This window comes from Cynocephalus volans, chromosome 17 (genome assembly GCF_027409185.1).
Source record: "Cynocephalus volans isolate mCynVol1 chromosome 17, mCynVol1.pri, whole genome shotgun sequence".
Lineage (NCBI taxonomy): Eukaryota > Metazoa > Chordata > Mammalia > Dermoptera > Cynocephalidae > Cynocephalus > Cynocephalus volans.
In genome coordinates, this window is record NC_084476.1 from 1,822,499 (window position 1) to 1,843,810 (window position 21,312).

The 21,312-nt window shown below is 61.9% G+C and overlaps 1 protein-coding gene across 1 annotated transcript in view; it reads left to right on the plus strand.

Annotated features, from left to right (window-relative positions):
• NOTCH1 (notch receptor 1) overlaps positions 1-21,312 on the plus strand; it is a 45,845-nt gene that overhangs the window by 6,637 nt on the left and 17,896 nt on the right. The window contains exons 3-13 of the mRNA XM_063082007.1: positions 12,703-12,965; positions 13,601-13,939; positions 16,917-17,039; positions 17,551-17,784; positions 18,142-18,297; positions 18,459-18,644; positions 19,046-19,159; positions 19,713-19,826; positions 20,067-20,300; positions 20,385-20,495; positions 20,995-21,187. Coding sequence (XP_062938077.1) covers positions 12,703-12,965; positions 13,601-13,939; positions 16,917-17,039; positions 17,551-17,784; positions 18,142-18,297; positions 18,459-18,644; positions 19,046-19,159; positions 19,713-19,826; positions 20,067-20,300; positions 20,385-20,495; positions 20,995-21,187 — 2,067 coding nt within the window. The remainder of the gene's footprint in view (positions 1-12,702; positions 12,966-13,600; positions 13,940-16,916; positions 17,040-17,550; positions 17,785-18,141; positions 18,298-18,458; positions 18,645-19,045; positions 19,160-19,712; positions 19,827-20,066; positions 20,301-20,384; positions 20,496-20,994; positions 21,188-21,312) is intronic.

Sequence of the window (21,312 nt, forward strand, 5' to 3'; positions counted from 1 at the left end):
GGGCCTCAGTTTCCCCCTCTGTACAAGAGGGGGTTTGATGAGGTGACCCTGGAGCCTTATGGCAGCTTTGTCCAGGCAGGGACCTGGGAGGGGCCTGCAGGCATGACGGTGGTGGTAGTGGGCAGCAGCCAGGAATCAGGCCTGGTCACGCGGTAAGGCGGGTCTGGGTCTGCAGGGCTGGGACCTGGTCTGGGTCACCCCTCTGGGGAGGAGGCAGTGACTGCAGGCTGGAGGGCAGAGGGAAGCCCTTTTCCAAAGTGGCCTGATCTGGTTCTCCCGGCCTTGCCCACCCCACCCTGCTCTCTGAGAACGCAAGGGAGCTGAGGACTAGATTTTGGGGGGATGGATATATATATGGGGTTTTTTGATGTTAAGTCAAACATCATAAAATTTGCCATTTTAACCATTTAAAGTGCGCAGCTCATGGCATTTAGTACATTCACATGTTGTGCAGCTGTCACGACTGTCTAGTTCCAGAATGTTTTTATCACCCCAATCAGAAATTCTGTACCCAAAGGTTGTCACTGCTTCTCCGTCCTCCCCCAGTCCCAGTCCCTGTCGACCACTAATCTATGTCTGTCTCTTTGGATTTGCCTACTCTGGACATGTCATATAAATGGAAGTACACAACACGTGGCCTTTTGCGTGAGCCTCTGTCACTTAGCATGATGTTTTCAAGGCGCATCTGTGTTGTAGAGTGGATCAGAACTTCATTCCTCTGAAGACTAGATTTTAGCTGCCTGAAAATGCCAGGGACTGGCCAAGGGTGACACAGCATCCAAGTTCTCGTACAGTTGGAGGACAGAAGTCCAGAGGAAGTGGGCATTGGGCGTGGTGGGTGGCCAGGAGGGCTTCCTGAAGGAATTGGGCTGCCCAGCAGCCACAGAACCCCCTAGAGTGGGGCGGGTCTGTTCCCAGGTGAGTAAGTACGATGGCTGCCGTGTCCTCAAGCCCTGCCCTGTGCAGGACTCCGCAGCGGGTGTGCAGCCTGTATCAGGCCTCAGCTGGTGCCAGCTACCAACCCTTTCAGCGTCCATCAGCCCAGGGAGATACGCAGTGGGGCCGTTCCCTCCAAGTTGCCCTCGGGGTTTTGGGAAGCACTGTGTCCCTTGCAGGGTACCAAAGTGGTTGTGACCCTTGACAGCAGTCCCTCATGGCAGGTGACAGGATGTCCTCTCTCCTAGTCAGGTAGATGTATGAGTTTTAGCATCCGGACACCTGGTCAATCCCAGCGGCTGTGGGCAGCAGGGGGGTTAGGTGGTCCCAGCATTTTGGGGTTGCTTTCTGTATATCACTGAGAACCTGTGGAATTCTGGGAATAGAAACCCTCCTCCCCAATGTTTCACCATCAAGTGGCCCCTTTTTGCTGCAGCTCTCCCCACCCCCTGCTCCTGGGATGGAAGCATTCTGGAGGGTGTCATCTCTGAACTTCCTTTTCACTTCCCAGGCTGGGATCGGAACATGGGGTCATTTCCACTCTATAGTGAATTAGCTAGGTTAGGCATTGCCCTCTCACCTCTCCCTTCCTGATGCAAAGCCGCTGCTTTGAGTGGGTGCCCCGAGGGTGGGTTGTAGGCACCTCTGAGGGGCTTGGCCTCTCCTGCACCCTCTTAGGTGGGAGATCACCTCCTCCTCAAGTCCCAGCGTCTGGGCCTGGGCTGGGACCATGTGGAAAGCTCAGATGCTGCTGAGCTGAGGGTCTTGGGAATCTCCTGGAGAGGGGGGGCTAAGGCATTGTTTCTTGAGCTCTGGCCGGAGCCTCCTTCCACCTGACCCGTGGGGGCACCCTGCGGTGATTCTCTGTTTCCTGGAAGGAGCATCTGCGGTCCTGGTTTCAAGTGGGGAGTCCAGGGGGTACCCCAGGGAGGCCTTGCCTCTGACACCCAACCTGTGGTTCCCAAACACAAGCACAGTTGCCAGCCCGGCTGTGGTCTTCTCAGTCATAGTCCGGGGGAGGGGCGTGGGGTCCGGGAGTCTTGGAATCAGGCTGGGCCTGTGCCGTCTGGACCCCCCGCCCGCACAGCGCTTGCCCTGCCAGGGTGGGGGAGCACAGAACAATCACCCCAGCCTCAGCTTGCTCACCTGGCCTTACCTGTGCAGAGCTGGTCAGGACAGCTGGGCACCAGGCAGGAGCTGCTGTCACCAGTGGCAGGGCAGGCCAAACCCCAGGTTGGTAGTTGAGATTTTCACCAAAGAAATTAGCCATGTCACGACTTGCACTGCACTCAGAGCTGCACCTGGTGACACATCTTAGCCTGGCTCTAGTGTGTAGAGGAGAGCATTTGTTGTCACACTGGCCCCCGGCCTACACTGTCACCTGGCCTGGGTGTCAGCTGTGTGTCTCTGAAGCGCTTGAATTGGTTGTTCTTTTAAACTGAGTAAATGGTCCCTTTGTCATTCTGTTGACACTTAATTTGCTGAGCAAACTCTTTCCCCACAGGTAGCGCAAAAGGCCAACCTCAGCCAGGCCCAGGCCTCAGGGAGGCGGGTCCTGCACTATCACGTCAATCTTTGTGTGAGTGCAATGGGGCCAGGATTTGAGAGGTGGACACCTCCACCTCCAACCTTGAGAGTCCCGAGACCTGGACCGGGGACATGCAACTGGAGGCAGGAAGGAACTGGACAGTGGTCCCCGTGCCGAGGTGATGCTTGGACATGAGGCAGCAGCTCGGCTCTGGTCTCCTGCCTCTGCATCCCACGAGGTTCACCCCGCCTGAGTCACAGCCCCAGCCACAGGCATCTGCCCAGGGAGCTGCGGTGGGGACCAGCTTTATTAGAGAAGCGTTCGTGCCTGATCAAGCCTGAGAAGAACGTGCCCGCCAGTCACTTTCCCCCGCAGCAGGTTTCCCCCACAGCCTGGCGGCTCCTTTAAGGTGTATTTGCAGATAGGCGGGTTTGCAGGAGCTTTGGCCTAGGATTTCCCCCTCTGTAGACCCTTTGCCCACAGGCCTGTGACTGCTGACCCATTCAGTGGCCAGGCCCTGGTGGGGTGGCATTGCCCCACGTTCGCTTGGACAGGCCTGGGGCCCTGCTGGCTGGTGGCAACACAAACCTCAACCCTGGCCCTGCCCTCTCCAAGGCCTCAGGGGCCACTGCTTACCGGCCCATCAGGTGGGGACAGAGAGACTGTGGAGGAAGGTGGGTGGTGAGAGCCGACTGCTCGCAGCCGCTGGAAAGACCCGTCCAGGGCTAAGCAGCAGGGTTTGCGTGGCGGGGCTCGGGGACCTGCCTCCCACCATTTCCTCTCGGTTTCGGTTGTTGATGAGCGGAAACGGCGTGGTTACTGGAAATGAGAGGTTTGGGGGAGAAGCCAGGGTTTTGAGCGTGTGTTTTTCCCTGACAGCTTTTCAGTAAGAGAGCTGCCGCACCAAGGTGGGGGGGCGAGCAGGTGGGTGGGGGAGGGGCCAGCCGGGCCCAGACGCTGCCCCGTGGGCTTGGCCTCACTTCTTCTGTCCCTACACTGAGGGGCCTGGCTGGTCCCGGCTCCTGGGGGTACCCCCTCTTCCCCCTCCAGTCGTCAGATCAGGGAGGCCTCAACCTTGTCTGATTGAGAGCCAGACTGGGGAGGCTGGGTGGAGGAGCTGTATGTCCCAGCATCCATGCTGTGGCAGGGGCTCAGACTGTGGCCCCAGGGTCCAGGGTCTGGCCCAGCATGGATGCCCGGCTGCTGCCTGGTGTGCACATCCAGGCTGGGCAGTGGTGTGTAGCAGCTGGAAAGGGAGGTAGAGGCAGATGGGTGGCTCCAGGTTTCTGGAAGGCCCGGCTTCCAGCCTGCAGGCAGCCACGGTCCAAGCTGCTTGCCCTCCCTGGGTTTCTCCTTTGAGCCAAATGTAGCCCCTTCCAGAACTCTGTTGCCATCAGGCCCAGGATGGGCCTGGGTCAGCAGCTCAGGCCACGGGTTTGGCCTCCCTCCCCATGTGGGCTGTGTGGCCTTGGGCTGGTCACTCACCTCTCTGAGCTCACCTTCCGCAGATGATGGGAGCCATCTCCTGGAGGGGTGGGTGAAGTGTCCCATGGAGCTGCTGACAGGTAAAGGCGACGCCCCTACTGCTAGTCAACTGTGTTTTCTTTTTAATTCAGTGTCTTATTTTGAGACATTATTGATTCCCTCTGGGCTGTAAGAAGGCATAGATGGATCTCGTGCTGCACACCCCGTGGAGATGTGTCCATCTCGTTTTACTCCGTCTGGGGCTTCTTCCAGAAAGGTCTCTCCCAGAGACCAGCACCAGCTTCAGAATTTGGGTTAGGCTGTGCAGGATTGGGGTGAGGAGTAAGGGATTTATTTGGGCGAGGTCATGTTGGACAGGCGTGAGATTGTGCACGATCTGATCGAGGCCGCACTGTCATGGCCTGCAGTGGCAGAGGGTCTGGGACTTGCCAAGCCCAGCCCGAGAAGCCCCCACTTTCCCCACAGGGGAATCCCCCCAGACAGTCCTAGACCTGTGCCAGCTGGCCTGGGACACCTGTGTCTCCCAAGGTATGACACTGCAGCCCCTCCCCAGAAGGCCCCTGCCCAGGGCTGAGTACAACTGGCTGGAACCTGTCTTCTGGATTCGCTGTGTCCCAAGGCGCCTTGGTGGCTGCGCTGGGCCCAGGCAGAGCGAGGGCTGAGAGTGGACAGCCAGGTGCACGCTCGGCCTGTGTGCCAGCCAATGGGGACAGGGACGAAGCCTGTCCCTGCACTGCAGCCCTCGGGTGGGTTTCCTGGGTGCAGGTGGAAGAATGTTGCCTCCAACCCCCTTTTTGGGTTTCTTCCAGCTGTGGGCGGGTGTAGGCCTCATCCCCTCGTCCACCAGTGCCTACTGTCAGGCAGGAAGGCCGCAAGGTCACCATGGGTGCAGAGGAGCTAGGGGCAACACACCCACTCCCAAGGCCTGCCCCACCCCGCCCCGCCCCCAGGGTTTTGCGTTTCCGCCGAGCTATGGGCCTGTAAGAATGCATTGTCTGCCCCGGCTCTCCCGGTCTGGTCTGGGAGATCAGGTGGTCAGGCACAAAATCCAGGCCGAGGGTGGGGTGGCCAGAGGTGCACAGGACACACACACACCCTCCCTCTTCTTTCCCATGAAGTTTCTGCCGCTCGTTAGCCACCTCTGGGGATGCTGCCCTGCCCTGTGGCTGAACTCAGCATCTGGTCCCTGTGTGTGGCAGGAACGGTCATTGAGGTGGTATGGTGTGCACAAGCTGCCCACGCCCCCTTTTCTCATCCGTAAAGTGGGCCCAGCACACCCCTCCAGGGCCGTTGGGGAGACCCAGTAAGATAAAGCTTGTGAAACCAAAGTACAGGAGGGCATGGCCTGCTGTGCGCAGGACAGATGTGAAGGGGTCCTGGTGGCCCCTAGCCCTGGCATTCTCAACCAGGATGGCTGGACACAGAGCCTGCCCCTCTGGGTGTATGCTGTGCTGGCTGTGTAGCTGCCTGTGAAGAAGAGGCGACAGGACCCCCGGGGAGCCCAGGAGTACTGCTGGGCAGTCCCCGCCCGCTGGGCCTGAGAGGCAGCATCTGCTCCCACGAGCAGTGGAGGGAAGTTGCCAGAATCACTTCTGGCTTTGACTTGGAGCTAAGTCTGCGATTGCTGACTTAATTGATCGAGTTTTGGATTAAGCCCTCCTAGCAGCGCTGTGTGCCTATTGATCGCCTGAGTGATGGGTGGGGAGAGGTGCTTGGGAGCAAAGCCCCAGGGCAGTCGCAACCGTCCTGGCCTCCCTGGTCGTTTGGGCACTGGCCCAAGAGGTTTGTCCACGTGGGTCCCAAGGGGCCAATTAGAGTGGCGGACATTGGGAGAGCCCCAGGGAGGACACATAGACCTAGCTGTGTATGTAGCTTGGGACTCATCTTTTGGGGGGATCGGGCGGGAAATTCCCTCAGTGGAGCAAGGGGGAGCTCCAGCAGGCATTTTTCACATGCCCATCAGCCTGTGGGGCTTTTTCACAGCAGGGGGTTCCTGGTGACCTTGAGCATCCTGGGCTGAGCCTTAAGCAGTGTTGGGAGGGGCAGGCTGGAAGGCGGCCCCCCCACCCCAGCCCCTAGGGGTGGGACTGGGTCACCACCGCCCACCCCAGCTGGGCCATCTCCCGGAAGTTGCTTGACCCCTGCCCGGGCATTTCCATCCCCTTGGATGGGAATGCCACTTCCCACGTGGGAGCTCCAAGCAGAGTTGGGTATTGTCGTCCCCACAGTGGGAAAGGTGGCTTCCTGGGAGGACAGGTTCTGTCCCCATCCCGTCTCCCACACAAAGGGCTTCCCCGGAGCCAGGGAAGGAAGCCGTGGCCTTCCCTGCACTTCCTCTCTCCAGCGTGTTTTAAACCATCCGGGATGCAACTGGGGGGAAAGATTTGAAGACAAAGAGTCCAGAGGGTTGGGAGCGGCTGTTTGGGCTGGAAAGTGTGGGCTCGGGCCCAGGCCCAGGCCAGGCCCCCGCCCTGACTCGGGGCTGCCCTTCTGGTTTGAGGAGCAGCTGGTATTTGGGGCTGGGGGCTGCTGCATCAGACCCAGCTGGCCCCTGGGCTGGGCCCCCAGCCTCCCTGCAGCCATACCAGCCCCTTTCCTCCTTCCTGGGGCCCTGGGAGTGGGGCAGGCCCCCCTTGTGGCTTTGAGCAGTTCCAGCCCAACGGCTGCACAGGCTGGGGAGAGACCGCAGCTCAGAGGCACCAGCTGGTTGGTCCCTGCTGTAGTCTCTTCCTGGGGCAGGTGGGACCACAGGTGGTGTTTGGAGGTAGCAGCGCCCAAACCATGGTCCCATGTTCCCATGTTCCCAAGCAGGGCTGGGGGCACCCTAGGCTACTGTGGACCGACCCCTTCCCTGTCTCTGTATCCCTCTCTCCATCCGAGGTGGGGAGGGGAGCTAGGAGCAGAGGCTGCAGGGGCGTCCTTCAGGCTGCTGGGTGTTCGAGCTGTCTTCACACAGGTGTTTGCACAAAGGTTCCCGGCAGATTTGAAGGGAGCTCGGGACCTCCGTGCAGCGCTCTTTGTCTTGGGGGCTTTGGGAGGTGAGGGGAAGGAGCTGTGAGTGGTAAGTTCTCACATGTCCCCGGGGCTTTTTCCCCCAGAGCTGAGCTGCTTTGCTGTTCCTAACAGGAAAGGACTCCAGGACCCCAGGTGGGGAACAGGGACCAGCAGAGGCCACTGAGCCCCCAGTCAGCTTGCCATGAGCACCTCGTTCCTTAGCAGCTGGTGCCTACTGGAAGGCAGGTGGTACTCACTGGGATTTGGGGACTTGGACTGTCCTCTGCCCAAGGGAGGGGACTCCCCACCCCACCCTGCCCTCAGAAGCCTTGGCCAAGGATGGAGCTCACTGACCCCCATGAAGGGCCAGCCTCAGGGAGCACCCCACCACCCAGTGTCCAGACCCCCCTCTGTCCCAGTCAGTCCTGGCCTCAGTCTTCCCTTTTCAGCAGGAGGTTGAAGCCTCTGGGGATGATGGATGGGCCTGCAGTGGGGTCGATGGCTTGGGTGGAAAGCATCCGGCCATATTGGACCTTAGCTGAGCACAGCAGGATCAGGCTCTGGGGAGGGGCGGGGGCTGCACAGGACCATCCCGGTGATGGTGACTTATTTGGCTGACACCTGTTGAGTTGGAATGTGCAGAGCAAGAGCCCACAGACCCCAGGCTCTCCTTCCCAAAGGGGCTGAGGGGGGGTCGTGCAGCTGTGTCTGGGGAGGGTAGGGAGGGCAGGGGGCAGGCGGGATCAGCAGACTCCTGAAAACAGGCAGCTGTGGGGGTGTCTGGGGAGGAGATAAGCCCCCTTTATCGCCCCATGAGTAGCCATCCGCAGCTGGGGAAACTTTGGACTTGAGTGGCAGTGAGAAGATGGGCTGGGAGCTGGCACGGAGGCAGGAGGAAGGGCAGGTGGGGTCGGGCCTTCCTTCCTTGCTATACCCAGGGGCGGGTCTGCTGAGGACAGGTGGAGCCGGTTAAGGGCTAATTAAAGCCAGGCGGCTCTCCACCACCGCTCCCAGGGATGCAGGCCACCCGCCCAATGGTGGGAGGTCTGTCCATTCTGCACCGAGAGGCGCAGATCTGGCATCTGTGCTGCAGGCCCCTTGCCACAGAGCAGGGCAGGGGCACCTTTGCTCCGAGAGCTCTTCTCGTGGTCGGCAAGGTTTTCCTTAAGCAGGTGCCCCTCTCCATGCAATAAGTGTGTTCCCAGGGACGTGTCTCCATGTGTCACGGCTGTGGATCAGACCCAGCATAGAGTGGGACCACTCTGCCCAGGTGTGCCAGCTGCCAGATGCACGGGCCACGAGCCCTTCACGCCGTGCAGCCTTCACGACCCCTGCTGCACTCACGGGAAACTGACCCCTGCTGCATTCACAGGAGCCTGGGGGTCTTGCCTGCCCCCTGCCCTCCCTACCCTCCCAGCCGCACCTGCACGACCCTCCCCCCCAGCCCCTTCAGGAAGGAGACCCTGGGGTCTGTGGGATCCTGTTCTGCTCTGCTCCTGCAGTGCCTCCTCTGGGTGATGAGCCAGTTGTGGCCGAGAGGGATGGAGGGTCCCACTGTGCCCTTGCCCCGTGCCCTCCTCAAGGAGCATCGCCCTACCCTAGAAGTCCCTCTGGTACACTGTCCATAGGCAGAGCCCCCCGGAAGTGCCTGCCCTGGGGTCTGGTTCCTCTAGCTGATCCGACCAGGGTGCCACGTTACCGACCCCCCCAGCTGGCCCGGGTCCAGCCTCCCCTGCACTCCCACCCCTCGGCTTGGCCTCCCCCTACGTTCCCCACCTGTGTCTTGCCCAACTTGACCATAATCTCCTTGAGGGTAGGAACGGAGTAAATCCTCCCCCTCTTTAGCCCCTCTGTCCCCTCCTCATCTTAGGGTGGAGGGAGCTGTCCTCTGTCCCCTGGGGGTGGCAGATGGCTGCTTAGCTTAGAAAGGAAAACAGCACAATTTAGAATTAGTCCAGGGTGAAAGGTCGCGGCAGCATCTGCCTCCAGAGGCTTTCTGGAGTCGCATTTCTATGGAGCGGTGCTGGCAGGGGAGGGTGGGCACCAGCACAGTGGAGATGCTAAGTGGAGCACAGCGCTGGGGCAGTGTGGGAGCAGCCGCAGGAGCCCCCTCCTCAGCCCCTGCTGCCTGCCCCTCACCTGCACCGCCAGGACGGGACAGGCTGCACCCTGGGGGGGGGGGGCAGAGTGGATGAGCTGATGCCAGGTGGTGGCCTTAGGAGGAAGGTGGGAAAGGAGCAGGGTCCAGGCACACCCGATGGGGGCTGGTTCTCGCTGCGGGAGGGGCCTCTCTAGCCCGGCAGTGTGTGGACAGGGCCAGCTCTTGTCCAGTCGAGGGAGGCTCAACACCCTCCTTGGAAGGGGTCCCACCTTTCAGCCCTGGAAGGGTGTTCCCGCTGGCCCTGGTAAGAGGAGACCTGGGGTGGCAGGGCTGTTGTGTGGGTCACTCTGGGGGGTCCCCAAGGCTGGGCAGCTGTTGGATGAGACTTCCCTCAGCTAAGTCCCACACCAGTCCTGTTGCTCGCACCACCTGCCGGGACAGGTGTTGTGGATAGCATGGCCACTGGTGCTGGGGATGTGCCACTGCCCAGGCAGTGAGGTGGCCCTGGCTGCATCTGAGCTGCACTCCCACCTTCTCAGAGACATCTGGGCATTGGGCAGAGAGTACGCAACAGGTCTGTCCCTGGGCAGCTTCAGCTCTGTGGCTGGGTGGGAAAGAGGCACAGACAGGTGGGCACGGGCTGGAGGCTGCCACAGGCGTGGAGGAGGAATGGCCTTTGGGACTGGGCCCAGGCCGCACCCCACACACCCAGACCTCTCCACTTCTGGCCCAGAGCTGGCTCAGTTCACCCACACCCAGCATGTCCCCCGCGGAGCCCGTCCAAGGGCCCCTCCCTGTGGCCCTGCCCATCTTCTGGCTGTGGGCGCCAGGGGTGGACAGTGTCCGTGCCTGTGGCAGGCCTGTGGGTGGCATGCCTTTGCTGTGGTGTCCCAGAGTCCAGGGTGAGAGTGGGGAGGACAATGGGCCTTTTCAGCTGCCACATTCCCCCACGGAGGAGCCTCCTTGGGCTGCCGGCTGCCCGGCTCCTGCCCCGCCCACTGGGGTTGGCAGCCAGCCGCGCCCGCCAAGAGCAGCTGCTGCCCGCGTCCCAGAGACAGGCGCACCTGCTCCCCAGCCGCCCTTTGTCCACTCTGCCGACTCCTGATTTATTGGGCGTGTTTTCCCCTTGCTGGCCCAGCACAGCACAGCCTCATTAACTGCATGTGTCCGGTCCCTCCCATAGCCCCCCACACATTGGAGTCTGCATTCAGGGCTGGGTGTGGGAGCAGAGTGTCCCCTGAGGACCTGCCCCTTGGCTGGAGCATGTGGGGTACATGGCTGGGCAGGGCCTTTTGGTTCATTTGGGGACACCCAATGTGGATTGTTCTAGTAGGGGCTAGGACCTTGGGGCATCCCCTCTGGGACCAGCAATGGAGGCCTGACCCATGAGAAGGGTGTCACTGGGCTGCATGTGTGGGTTTCCCCAAAGCTGTGCGGTGGGCTTCCCTCCCCCGGAGGCTCACGCTGCCTGGGCCAAGGGGCTGGGAGGGCCCAGAGTGTGTGCTGAGAGGTGTGGACGGGCTGGCTCCAGAGCCAGCTTTGATGACCAAGAGCCCTCTGTCCGCACCCACCCTCTGCCGACGTCGTCAGTGGCTGGGAAAGAAAAAAGAGCCTTTTCTCCCAGGGGGAGCCATGGCCAATTCCGCCTAACAATGGGGCATTGATGAGGAAGGAGGCAGCCAGACCTGGCCTGCGGGTTCCGCGGGTTCCCAGTGGCCACTTAGGCTGCGAGGACTGGCCCAGCCTGTAGCTGGACCCACACGTGCGTGCGGGCCGTGCCCCTTCCCCAAGCTCCCTGTGCGTGGCCGAAGGACCCAAGGTGCCCCAGAGGCAGGTGGATGCTGAAGCTGCAGACCAGTGGCCGCTGGGGGCGCCTCACTGTGGGGCTGCCCCTCCCACTCCTTCCCAGTGGCTGGGTGGAGCCAGAGCTAAGGCCTGCGTTAAGTCCCCAGAGCCCCCCCCCGCCGGGTGGGGGGATTTGTTTTCTCTAAACCAGTTGGTTTGGGACTTTTGGCTTCTGGCAACAGATGGTCAGCCGAGTGGCCATTTTGCGTCCTCTCTACCCAAGCCGTGGCCAGAGATAAAAGCCTTCAGGGAAGACAGATGCCTCCCGGGTTCTACATGGGGAGCAGCCCAGCTGGTGAGAAACGCGCAGACCCCTGCCCCCAAACTGCCTCCTCTGGCCCCTCTAGGGCAAGGCCTCTCGGGGGCCACCCTCACGTGTGGGTTTGGTTTTAGCCACTGGGGTGGGAATAAACTGGCCTGCAGGAGAGGAGTGAGTGAGGACCAGCAGGCAGGTGTTTGTCAGGGGGTGGGGGTCTGTGTATGAAGGTTGTGGCCACAGCTTTGGTGCTGATCCTAAGGCAGGAAACTGGGGACTGTCCCCCACCCGTGGCGGGCTCTGGAAGGTAGGATGGTTCTGTATGCAGGAGAGCCCCTCTCCATGCTGAGGATACCAGGCTTTTAGCTGCCCCGCCCCCCACTCCCCCCCTCCAGGTGGGAGGAGGCTACGCCCACCCAGAGCTGTGGGCCCGGCGTGGGGGCTGCCTTCCCAGGCCGCTGGGGGCCAGGGCCGGGCCAGGGGCACGTTCTGCTTCAGAGGCTTCACCACTGGGAAGAGCAATGCCTGGTTGGTCCCAGAGCCTTCCCCTGGAGTGAGGCCACAGGGTGACCAGGGTGGGCGATTTATGGCCCAGGGTCTAGAAGCCAAGCCAACAGGTGGCTGCAGGAGTTTCTGGGGCGGGGTGGTGGGGGCGGGTGCTACGCCTGTCCGTGCTGGAACAGGTGAGATCAGGCCTGGTGTAGGGGCACAGGCATCTCCCCTGGCTCATCTTCTGTCGGGGCCTGGACCGTGTGTTCCATGGGAGGGACCCACTGGACCCGCGCACAGAGCTGGCAAAGGGTGTTCCTGTGGCACTTTGGTTTCCGCGGCTGTGGAATCTATGCTCCGGCTCCCGGCCAGTGCTGCCTGGATGTGTGTCATAAAGACTTGATATCAAAAGGGAAAAGCCACTTCTGGGGACTAAGGATGGGCAGGGAAGGGGCTGGTCCCCACGGTGTCAGGCTCCCTGACGGCAAGCCTTCTGCACAGGAAAGATGGAGAGCCAATCTGTACTTTCCACATTTGCTGCAGAACTGATGTTTGAAAGTTGAGAAAACCATAAAAGCCAGAGAAATAAAAAGCAGGCAGGATTCCAAAACGAGAGACTTTATGGGGCTTATTGCCCCCACCCCCACACCCAGTGGCTCTGACTGGCCTGTGTGGCCTTCTCTGTGGCTCTCTGCAGGTGCAGACTCAGATGCCTGCCTAGGTTTTGAAATCCAAGCTGGGTCTTGCTTGAACCTTCTAGTCTCTTGCCTGTTCCCTTAATTAACAATAATTTCTCTTTTCTTTTTTCCAAATTAGAGTGGAATTCAATTAACATGAAATTAACCACTTTAAAGTGAGCAATTCCTGAGCATTTGGTGCATCCACAGTGGTGTGCAGCCACCACCTCTGTCTAGTTTCGGAGCATTCCATCACCCCTTGGGAACCTGTGCTCAGCTGTGCGCGGGGGTGGGGGACAGCTGTGGCGTGACAGGTGCCCAGTGCTGCGTGGTGGGGGTGGTAGGGAAAACCGCTGCTGAGAACTAACGGCCCTGGCATGTCTGCCAACAGCTGCAGTGAGGCCTTTGTGGGCCAGCGATGCCAGGCCCCCAACCCGTGCCTCAGCACCCCGTGCAGGAATGCCGGCACATGCCACGTGGTGGACCGCGGTGGCTTGGTGGACTACACCTGTGTCTGCCCCCTGGGCTTCTCTGGGCCCCTCTGCCTGACGCCCCTCAACAATGCCTGCCTCACCAACCCCTGCCGCAACGGGGGCACCTGCGACCTGCTCACACTCACGGAGTACAAGTGCCGCTGCCCCCCAGGCTGGTCAGGTGAGGGAGGTGGGGTGGCCAGGGGCTCCTGGGAGGCCTTTCCTGAGGATCCTGGTTGGGACCCTCAGCTGGAGAGGTGGCTCGCCCCCAGGCCCTCGTCTGCATGGCTGGCACAGGTTGGGGTCTCTGATCCAGATATAGCTTGGGGCCCACCCTAGAGACCTCAAGCCCCTTCCCAGGCCTGGAGTTGTCTGCTTTTCAGCTGCTCCACTCCAGGCCCCCAAACCCTCCTGTCCCTGCTTCTCTTGGAAGGGGGACACTGTGTGTCCATCCCTGTCCCCTGCGCTCCTCCTTCTGGGAGTGCACGCATCCTCTGCCAGTTGTGGGGACTCTAGAACCAGGTTTTAAGGTCATGGTTCTGGGAGGAGATGGACAAATTTCAGATCTCAGGCTCACCTCTCCCCACCTACTGGCCACGCATTCTTCAGTGGTCACTTGGCCTCTCGGGACCTCCAGTCCCTCGTCTGCAGAAAGATGGCCATGCTTTGTGGTGGGTCCTGAGGATTCTAAAAGACAGTGCCCTAAGTTACTCCCAGGATGGCAGCTCCACGATGTGGGGAGCTGCCCCTGAACCCCGGGGGAGGCCCTGACTGCCAGAAGCCCAGCTTGACGCTCTCGCCCCCATTGCCCACCAGGAAAGTCGTGCCAGCAAGCTGACGCATGCGCCTCTAACCCCTGTGCCAACGGCGGCCAGTGCCTGCCCTTCGAGGCCTCGTACATCTGCCACTGCCCAGCCGGCTTCCACGGCCCCACCTGCAGGCAGGATGTCAACGAGTGCAGCCAGAACCCGGGGCTCTGCCGCCACGGGGGCACCTGCCACAACGAGGTCGGCTCTTACCGCTGCACCTGCCGTGCCACCCACACCGGCCCCCACTGTGAGCTGCCCTACGTGCCCTGCAGCCCCTCACCCTGCCAGAATGGGGGCACCTGCCGCCCCACAGGGGACACCACCCATGAGTGTGCCTGTCTGCCAGGTAGGTGCTGCCCAGCCACGCTGACCTCCTGCTCCTTGCACACACCTGTGCAGGCTCCTCCACCGCATCAGACCCCAGGCATGGGAATGGGGGTGCCCAGAGTGCAGGGAGCCTGGGCTTGTGGGGGGAGCCCAGGAAGGGCTGGCAGTGGGGGGCAGCAGGCAGGCTGGCAAGGTCCATGGAGCAGGGGGCAGAGGGGCAGCTGTGGGTATGGTTTGCAGTGGAATTGCCTGTCAGGAGGAAGCCTGCACAGGGCCTGAGTGCCGGGCCAGAAGCCAGGCAGTTTACCCACCCACCCTTCACATCCCCCAGCAGCACTGCCCACCCCGTGCCCCCCACCAGGCCCATTTCTGCCCGGGAGTGGGGTCTGCTGTCGTCTGGACAGCTGGGCCCATGACCCCATGCTCCTTCCTGCTGCCGGCCCTCCATGGGGAGGCCAGCCTGGGGCAGTCCAGCTGATGTGCCCAACAACCTTGTCCTGCCTGGGGCCTCCTGGGGCGGTGGCACCAGTCTGCCTCTGGAGACGGCGCAGTCTGCCCCCTCATCTTTTGAGTTTCCTGGAACCCACATGTGAGGCACAGAACTCCCCACCCTGCAGTGAGCCCCCTGGCTTGTGCAACCCCTGGGGTTTCCCCTTGTCTCTGGGGTGGCTGGGAGCAGGGGAGGAGGGCAGGGTGGGTGGCCCACGGCTGCACCGTCACTTCTCCAAGCAGTGGCCCTTCCGGCTGGCCTGCTCCTCTCCCGTGGGCGTAGGGGAGGGGTGACAGGCAAGCACAGCCTCCCCACCCCCAGTGGCCCCACTGCCCCTGTTGTACATACCAGCTGTTCTGTTGTAGCACTTGCATGAGTAAATTTCCTTGCAGCTCTAAAAATGATAACGGAGAGGTTTGAAATCTCTAGTCTGTCTCTTGCACCCATGGTGGTGAGGTGGGAAGGCGGGGAGGGGACAGTTCAGTTGGGGGTGGGGTAGATGCTGGGGTGTGCACAGGGCCCCAGCTGACTCGGGAGTGACTTGAGGGCCGCCCTGGCCCTTGCAAAGGGGAAGCTGCCCCACCCCCACGCCTATGCGTGCAGACACCCAGCACATACATTTCCTGCAAGGCACTGGGTGAGCTTGGGGTGGTGGCAGGTGGCTCCCCTCTTGCCGGCTTAGCTCTCTGGGAGTCTGGGGGCAGAGCCCTTGTACTTGGCAGGCCCCGGTTTCTGGGTTCATGTGCTTCCTTGGTGGCCATGTGACCCTGGGCCTGGGGCCTCATGTCCAGCAGCTCAGTTGAGGGGCTGTGCCCTTATGTGGCTGCAGTGTGGGCCAGGGAGTTGGGATGTGAGTGGCCTTGTCAGAAGACACCTGTGCGTGGGGCTGGTGCCCACCTCCCGTCAGCAGGGTGGGGTGAGGACCTCTCAGTGAGGCCACAGGCTGAGGTGCTGTGTGTTCCAGGCCTGCCCAGAGCTGTTGTCAGGGCACAGAGCAGCTGGGGTGCTGGGAGGCAAAGGGGAGGGTGGGAAGGGTTAGTGGGGTGCACTCATTGGGAGTGGTTGAGGCTCAGACCAGTCTGCCAGGGGCTGGTCACTCTGATGAGGGAGACGTTCACTACCGGCATGGGGTCTGGCCATTTCAGGGTAGGGGTCAGTTGAAAGTGGTGAACACCCAGTGATCCTCATAAAGTGACAGGCCTGGGGCTCACCCAGCCCTGCCATTCATGTGCTGCCAGGTGGTCCCAGCACCAAGGCCCCCCAGAGGGTCCTGTAGCCCCCTGTGGGTGGTCGGGGACCCCCAGAGAGTCCCACTTGCCAAGTCACAGGGACCCGAGGTCAGGACAAAAGCCCCAAGCTCTGCACGACCCTGGCTGCTCTCAGGAGCTGGCTGGGATTGGGAGTCGCAGCGTCTCGGCCCACCCTTGCTGCACCCGCCAGCTTCTCCTTGCCCCACGTGACAGGGAGGACACGTGGTGGGGGGCCAGCCAGTCCCACCTGGGACGTTCGCTCGCTGGCTTTCTATGCAAGCACTGTCCTTCAACACTGCACCCCAGGACAGCCCAGGACCCCCATCCCACTATAGAGCGAGATCCTCTGAGGTGCAGGGAAGTGTGTAGTTCTCAGGTTTCCCCACGCTGTATGTAGGAACCAGGACTCAGTTCAGGCTCCAATTTGGGGTGCTCTCCCCAAACCTTTGTCCCATTTGGATCTTGGCTGTTCCTGGCCTCCACTTCTGCTCCAGAGCAGCTGGGGGTGGGGGTGTCTCCCAGGGAGGGGTAAATAGGTGGGTTCTCCAAGGACAGGAGGAGTTCAAAGGAATCCCGGGAGGGGTGTTAATTAGTAACCGGCTGCAGGTTTGGCTATTGCCAGGCAAGCCTTTCTGGGTTGGTCATTGAACCGGTGGGAGTTGAGCGGATTAATAGCTAACTGGCTGCTCTGGAGGCCGCATGGTGGGGGCCATGCCACAGAGGTGGCTGGCAGGGCTCAGGGGGCTGCTCAGCCTGTGCGGGAGGAGGTGGGCACTGAAGCTCTGCTCCTGGGAGCCCGAGGGCCATGTCTTGGCATCCTCCCCAGGCTGCTGGGGAAGAGCCCAACGCGTCCTGGCCATCTGGGCCCCTCCCCTTCAGTTCTGGCTTGGGGGCCTTCACGCCCCTGCACCAGCCCCTGCAAAATGGGGTGCTGTAGAGAGCCTCTGCATGTAGCCAGAGCCCATTTATATATAGGAGCCGTGGGGAACTCTTAGATGGGAGGCTTTAGCAACAGAACCTTCCAGAACCCTGAGTTCCTGAGTCCCTGTTTGTTCAGCTGGCCTTTACAAAATGATTTTTAGAGAGGAGTGTGTCACCTGCGGGCAGTGGAGTGTGGCTTGGTCACAGGCGTGGGGAGGGGATGGGGCATGGACCAAGGACCCCCAGTGTGTGGGCATCCCAGGGCTTGGTGGCTCATCACGGCACTCTTGCCTGGCCCTGGGCGAATAGGCTGACCCTGGTTCCTCCTGCTGCAGGCTTTACTGGCCAGAACTGCGAGGAAAATATCGATGACTGCCCAGGAAACAGCTGCAGGAACGGGGGTGACTGCGTGGACGGCGTGAACACCTACAACTGCCGCTGCCCCCCAGAGTGGACGGGTGTGTGCGTGGGGCCATGGCCTGGTGGGGCAGCTGCTACTCACCGAGCCACACATGGGGTGGGGTCGAGGGGATGGGGACACAGCACGAGACCCTGCGGCAGGCCAGGGCAGGCCAGGCTTGGGAGAGCTGAGGAGCACGGGGCAGTCTCATCGGGGGTCAGCTCCACCATGTGGCAGCTAATCTGCGTGGGCGGCTGGCAGCCCCGTGCACCTTTCAGGCCAAGCTCACTGGGCAGGGTGGACACAGGTGCTGCCCTTGGGGTTTGCTGAATGGTGGGGAGGGCAGGTGAGGGTGGACCCCGATGCAGCTGTGTCCACAGGACAGCGAGCCTAGCCGAGAGCCCCCTTGGGTGCCGGGGGTGCAGAGGAAGGAGGGATTGGGGCAAGCTGGGGGTGGAGGAGTCACCAGGAAGACCACCTGGAGGAAGTGGCCCTGCAGCCCTGCACTGCGGTGGCAAGGAGCTCAGCATGTGGCAGCCTCCAGGTTGATAGTTCCCACTTGCTCACAGGTCAGTACTGCACAGAGGATGTGGATGAGTGTCAGCTCATGCCCAACGCCTGCCAGAACGGCGGGACCTGCCACAACACCCACGGCGGCTACAACTGCGTGTGTGTCAACGGCTGGACTGGCGAGGACTGCAGCGAGAACATCGACGACTGTGCCAGTGCCGCCTGCTTCCACGGTGCCACCTGCCATGACCGTGTGGCCTCCTTCTACTGCGAGTGCCCCCACGGGCGCACGGGTGAGCACCCCACGTCCCAGGGGTCCCAGGCGGAGAGGCAACCTCTGGGTTCTCGCTGCCTGTGACCAGGCATCCCCAAGGGTGGGGGCAGGTGGGGCCCATGTGAGCAGGGCAGTCACAACCTCACACACAGACCATGACTCCTCGGTGCCTCCAGGGATACCCAAGATGGGGACTTCCTGGATGGACGAGGGACAGGGGAAGGCCTGCTGGTGGTAGAGCTCCCAGAATAACCTGCATCTTGTGGTGTGCTCAATAGGGTTGGGGTGGCAGGCTCCTCCCGGGTGTCAGGTGGGAAATGGATCCCAGCTGTGGGTAGCCTGCCATTGCCGAGCTGACTGCCACTGCCCCACCCAGGTCTGCTGTGCCACCTCAATGATGCCTGCATCAGCAACCCCTGCAAAGAGGGTTCCAACTGTGACACCAACCCTGTCAATGGCAAAGCCATCTGCACCTGCCCCTCGGGTTACACGGGGCCAGCCTGCAGCCAGGATGTGGACGAGTGTGCACTGGGTGGGTACAGGCGAGGTGGGGGAAGCTAAGGAGCGGCTGCCATCTGTTGGGAACGGGCTCTGGCCCTGGAGGGTGCCTAGGCGGGTGGGGGACAGGACCAGCCCTGGAGGATGCTGGGCGGGGTGCCTGGGGCAGCCCCTCACCTGTGCATCCCCTGCTAGGTGCCAACCCCTGTGAGCATGCAGGCAAGTGCATCAACACACTGGGCTCCTTTGAATGCCAGTGTCTGCAGGGCTACACGGGCCCCCGCTGCGAGATTGATGTCAACGAGTGCATCTCGAACCCATGCCAGAATGACGCCACCTGCCTGGACCAGATTGGGGAGTTCCAGTGCATCTGCATGCCTGGTACATCCCACAGCCCCTGCCCCATGTGGGCAGGCACTGCCGGGGAGTGGGGAGTGGGGAAGCTGAGTGGAAGCTGGCCCGCCTCAGAGGGGCAGACCCTAGGTACATGCTGGCTGTGTCCCCTCCCCGGCCTCCATGCCTACGCAGGCTGTGCCCTCCATGGGGCACTGAAGAAACTGAGGCCAGGCACAGCAGAGAATGGGGCCAGAGCCAGGTAGATGGGTCAGCACAGAGCAGGCGGTTGCAGGACAGGAATGGAGAGGGCACCACGACTGGGATATGGGGCTGGAGCTGCATTGTTTCTGTCCCGAGTCCCTGGCTGTGCCCAGAGCCTGTTCAGTGGGGCTGTAGTGGAGCCACCAAGGTGGTGCGTGCCCCTCACCATCCCACCTCCCCCGCAGGCTACGAGGGCGTGTACTGCGAGGTGAACACAGATGAGTGCGCCAGCAGCCCCTGCCTCCATGGCGGCCACTGCCTGGACAGGATCAATGAGTTCCTATGCCAGTGTCCCACGGGTGAGGACCCCAGCTCCTGCCTGGCTGCCTCCCCCTTGGGCAGTGGTGGGCCAGGAGCCCCGTGTGGGGTGGTCTGCTCGTGCCGTCCCACTCTCCCTGAGGGGTGCCGGGAGAGCCAGGATGTCACCTCATGCGTGGATGGTGACATTTCCAGGCCTCTTGCAGAGGGCAGGGCTGCGCCGGGCCCCCACCTTGCTGGGTGTGCACAGCTGGCCTACAGTGGACGGGGTGGCCCAGGAGGGCTCGGGGGACCTGTGGGGGGCCCGAGTGAAGCAGTGTCTCTCTCTGTCCTGGGGCAGGGCCAAGGCCTCCTGAGATGTAAATCAGCCGTTCCCAGACTCTGGCGAGCAATGGGCGCCCCATGTCCAGCCCAACAAGGCTGTAGCCATAGCAACTAGGAGTCAGTTTGGGAAATAGTCCCCTTCTATCCAGGCGAGGGATGCGGCTCAGGCAGTGCGTGAGGAGGGGCGCCGATCGGGGCAGGGAGAGATCTGGCTGAGGGGTGTCTGATGCCGTGTGACACTGCCCCTCCCTGGCCTCTCCCCGGCCACAGGCTTTACGGGGCACCTGTGTCAGCATGATGTGGACGAGTGCGCCAGCACACCCTGCCGGAATGGAGCCAAGTGCCTGGATGGGCCCAACACCTACACCTGCGTGTGCACAGAAGGTGCGGGGTGGCTGCCTGACCGCCAGGCCTGCGTGGAGGGAGGGGGCAGTTGGGCGTGAAGGTGACAGGAGATGGGGGGTGCCTCGTTCTGAGGCCGTCCATTCTGGGGGCCGAGAGCAGGGCTCATCTCCGATCCCGGCGGAGGGGGTGTGCACAGGTCACCCTGGGTCTGGCTAGAGGTTTCCAGTTCAGGGGTAGTGGGCCCTGAGCCCTCCTGTGCCCGCCTCTCCTGTGCTCCAGGCTACACAGGGACGCACTGCGAGGTGGACATTGACGAGTGTGACCCTGACCCCTGTCACTACGGCTCCTGCAAGGACGGTGTCGCTGCCTTCACCTGCCTGTGCCGGCCGGGCTACACAGGCCACCACTGTGAGACCAATGTCAATGAGTGCTACAGCCAGCCCTGCCGCCACGGGGGCACCTGCCAGGACCGCGACAACGCCTACATCTGCTTCTGCCTGAAGGGGACCACAGGTGCCTGGGGGGCGTCTGGTGGGAGGTTGGGGGTGGGGAGTGGGCCAGGCTCAGACGCTGACTGCTGCACCCTCCCGACCCAAGGACCCAACTGTGAGATCAACCTGGATGACTGTGCCAGCAACCCCTGTGATGCAGGCACCTGCCTGGACAAGATCGATGGCTATGAGTGCGTGTGCGAGCCTGGCTACACGGGTGAGTGGTTCCCAAGGGCCAGGACAGACAGGCTGTTCTCAGAGGTCAAAGTCAGCAGTAGCCCCAGGTCCCCAATGAACCAGGTTTGGGAGGACTTTGGGACTGTCCGGGGCCCAAGGGCTGGGATGGCGAGGCTACTGCCCAGGGCACAGCTATCGAATGGCCAGGATGGGCGCCCCATGCCCCACATCCCTGGTCACCGCCGGCCTGACTGTGTTGAGCGGGGTGGCCTGGCAGGCCATGAGGGAGTGATGAGTGCACTGGGGCCAGGCTCCAGGGTGTCCATTTTGCAGCTGCCACTGACATCTGCCCTTGAGCAAACCCCTCAGCCTCTCGGCCTTCAGGCAGTTACGATGCCTGGGAAAGGCCCCAGGGAGAAGGGTTATCGTCTCGTTTAACAGACAGGAAAACTGGGGCTCAGATGGGTCAGAACCTGCCTACTCGAGACCCTGGGCCCCTTGAGGGGTGGGCCCCAGTGTCTGAGCACCCCCGCCCGCAGGTAGCATGTGCAGCATCGACATTGATGAGTGTGCGGGCAACCCCTGCCACAACGGGGGCACCTGTGAGGACGGCATCAATGGCTTCACCTGCCGCTGCCCTGAGGGCTACCATGACCCCACGTGCCTGTCCGAGGTCAACGAGTGCAACAGCGACCCCTGCATCCACGGGGCCTGCCGTGACAGCCTCAACGGGTACGGGCCAGGGGCCAGCTCTCGGGCACCTCCACCTCGCAGTTCTGCCCCCAGGAGAGCAGGACAGGGAGGCACACCCAGGCTGGGGATGGTGTTCCCTCGAGGACAGAGCTACCGTCGTGCCC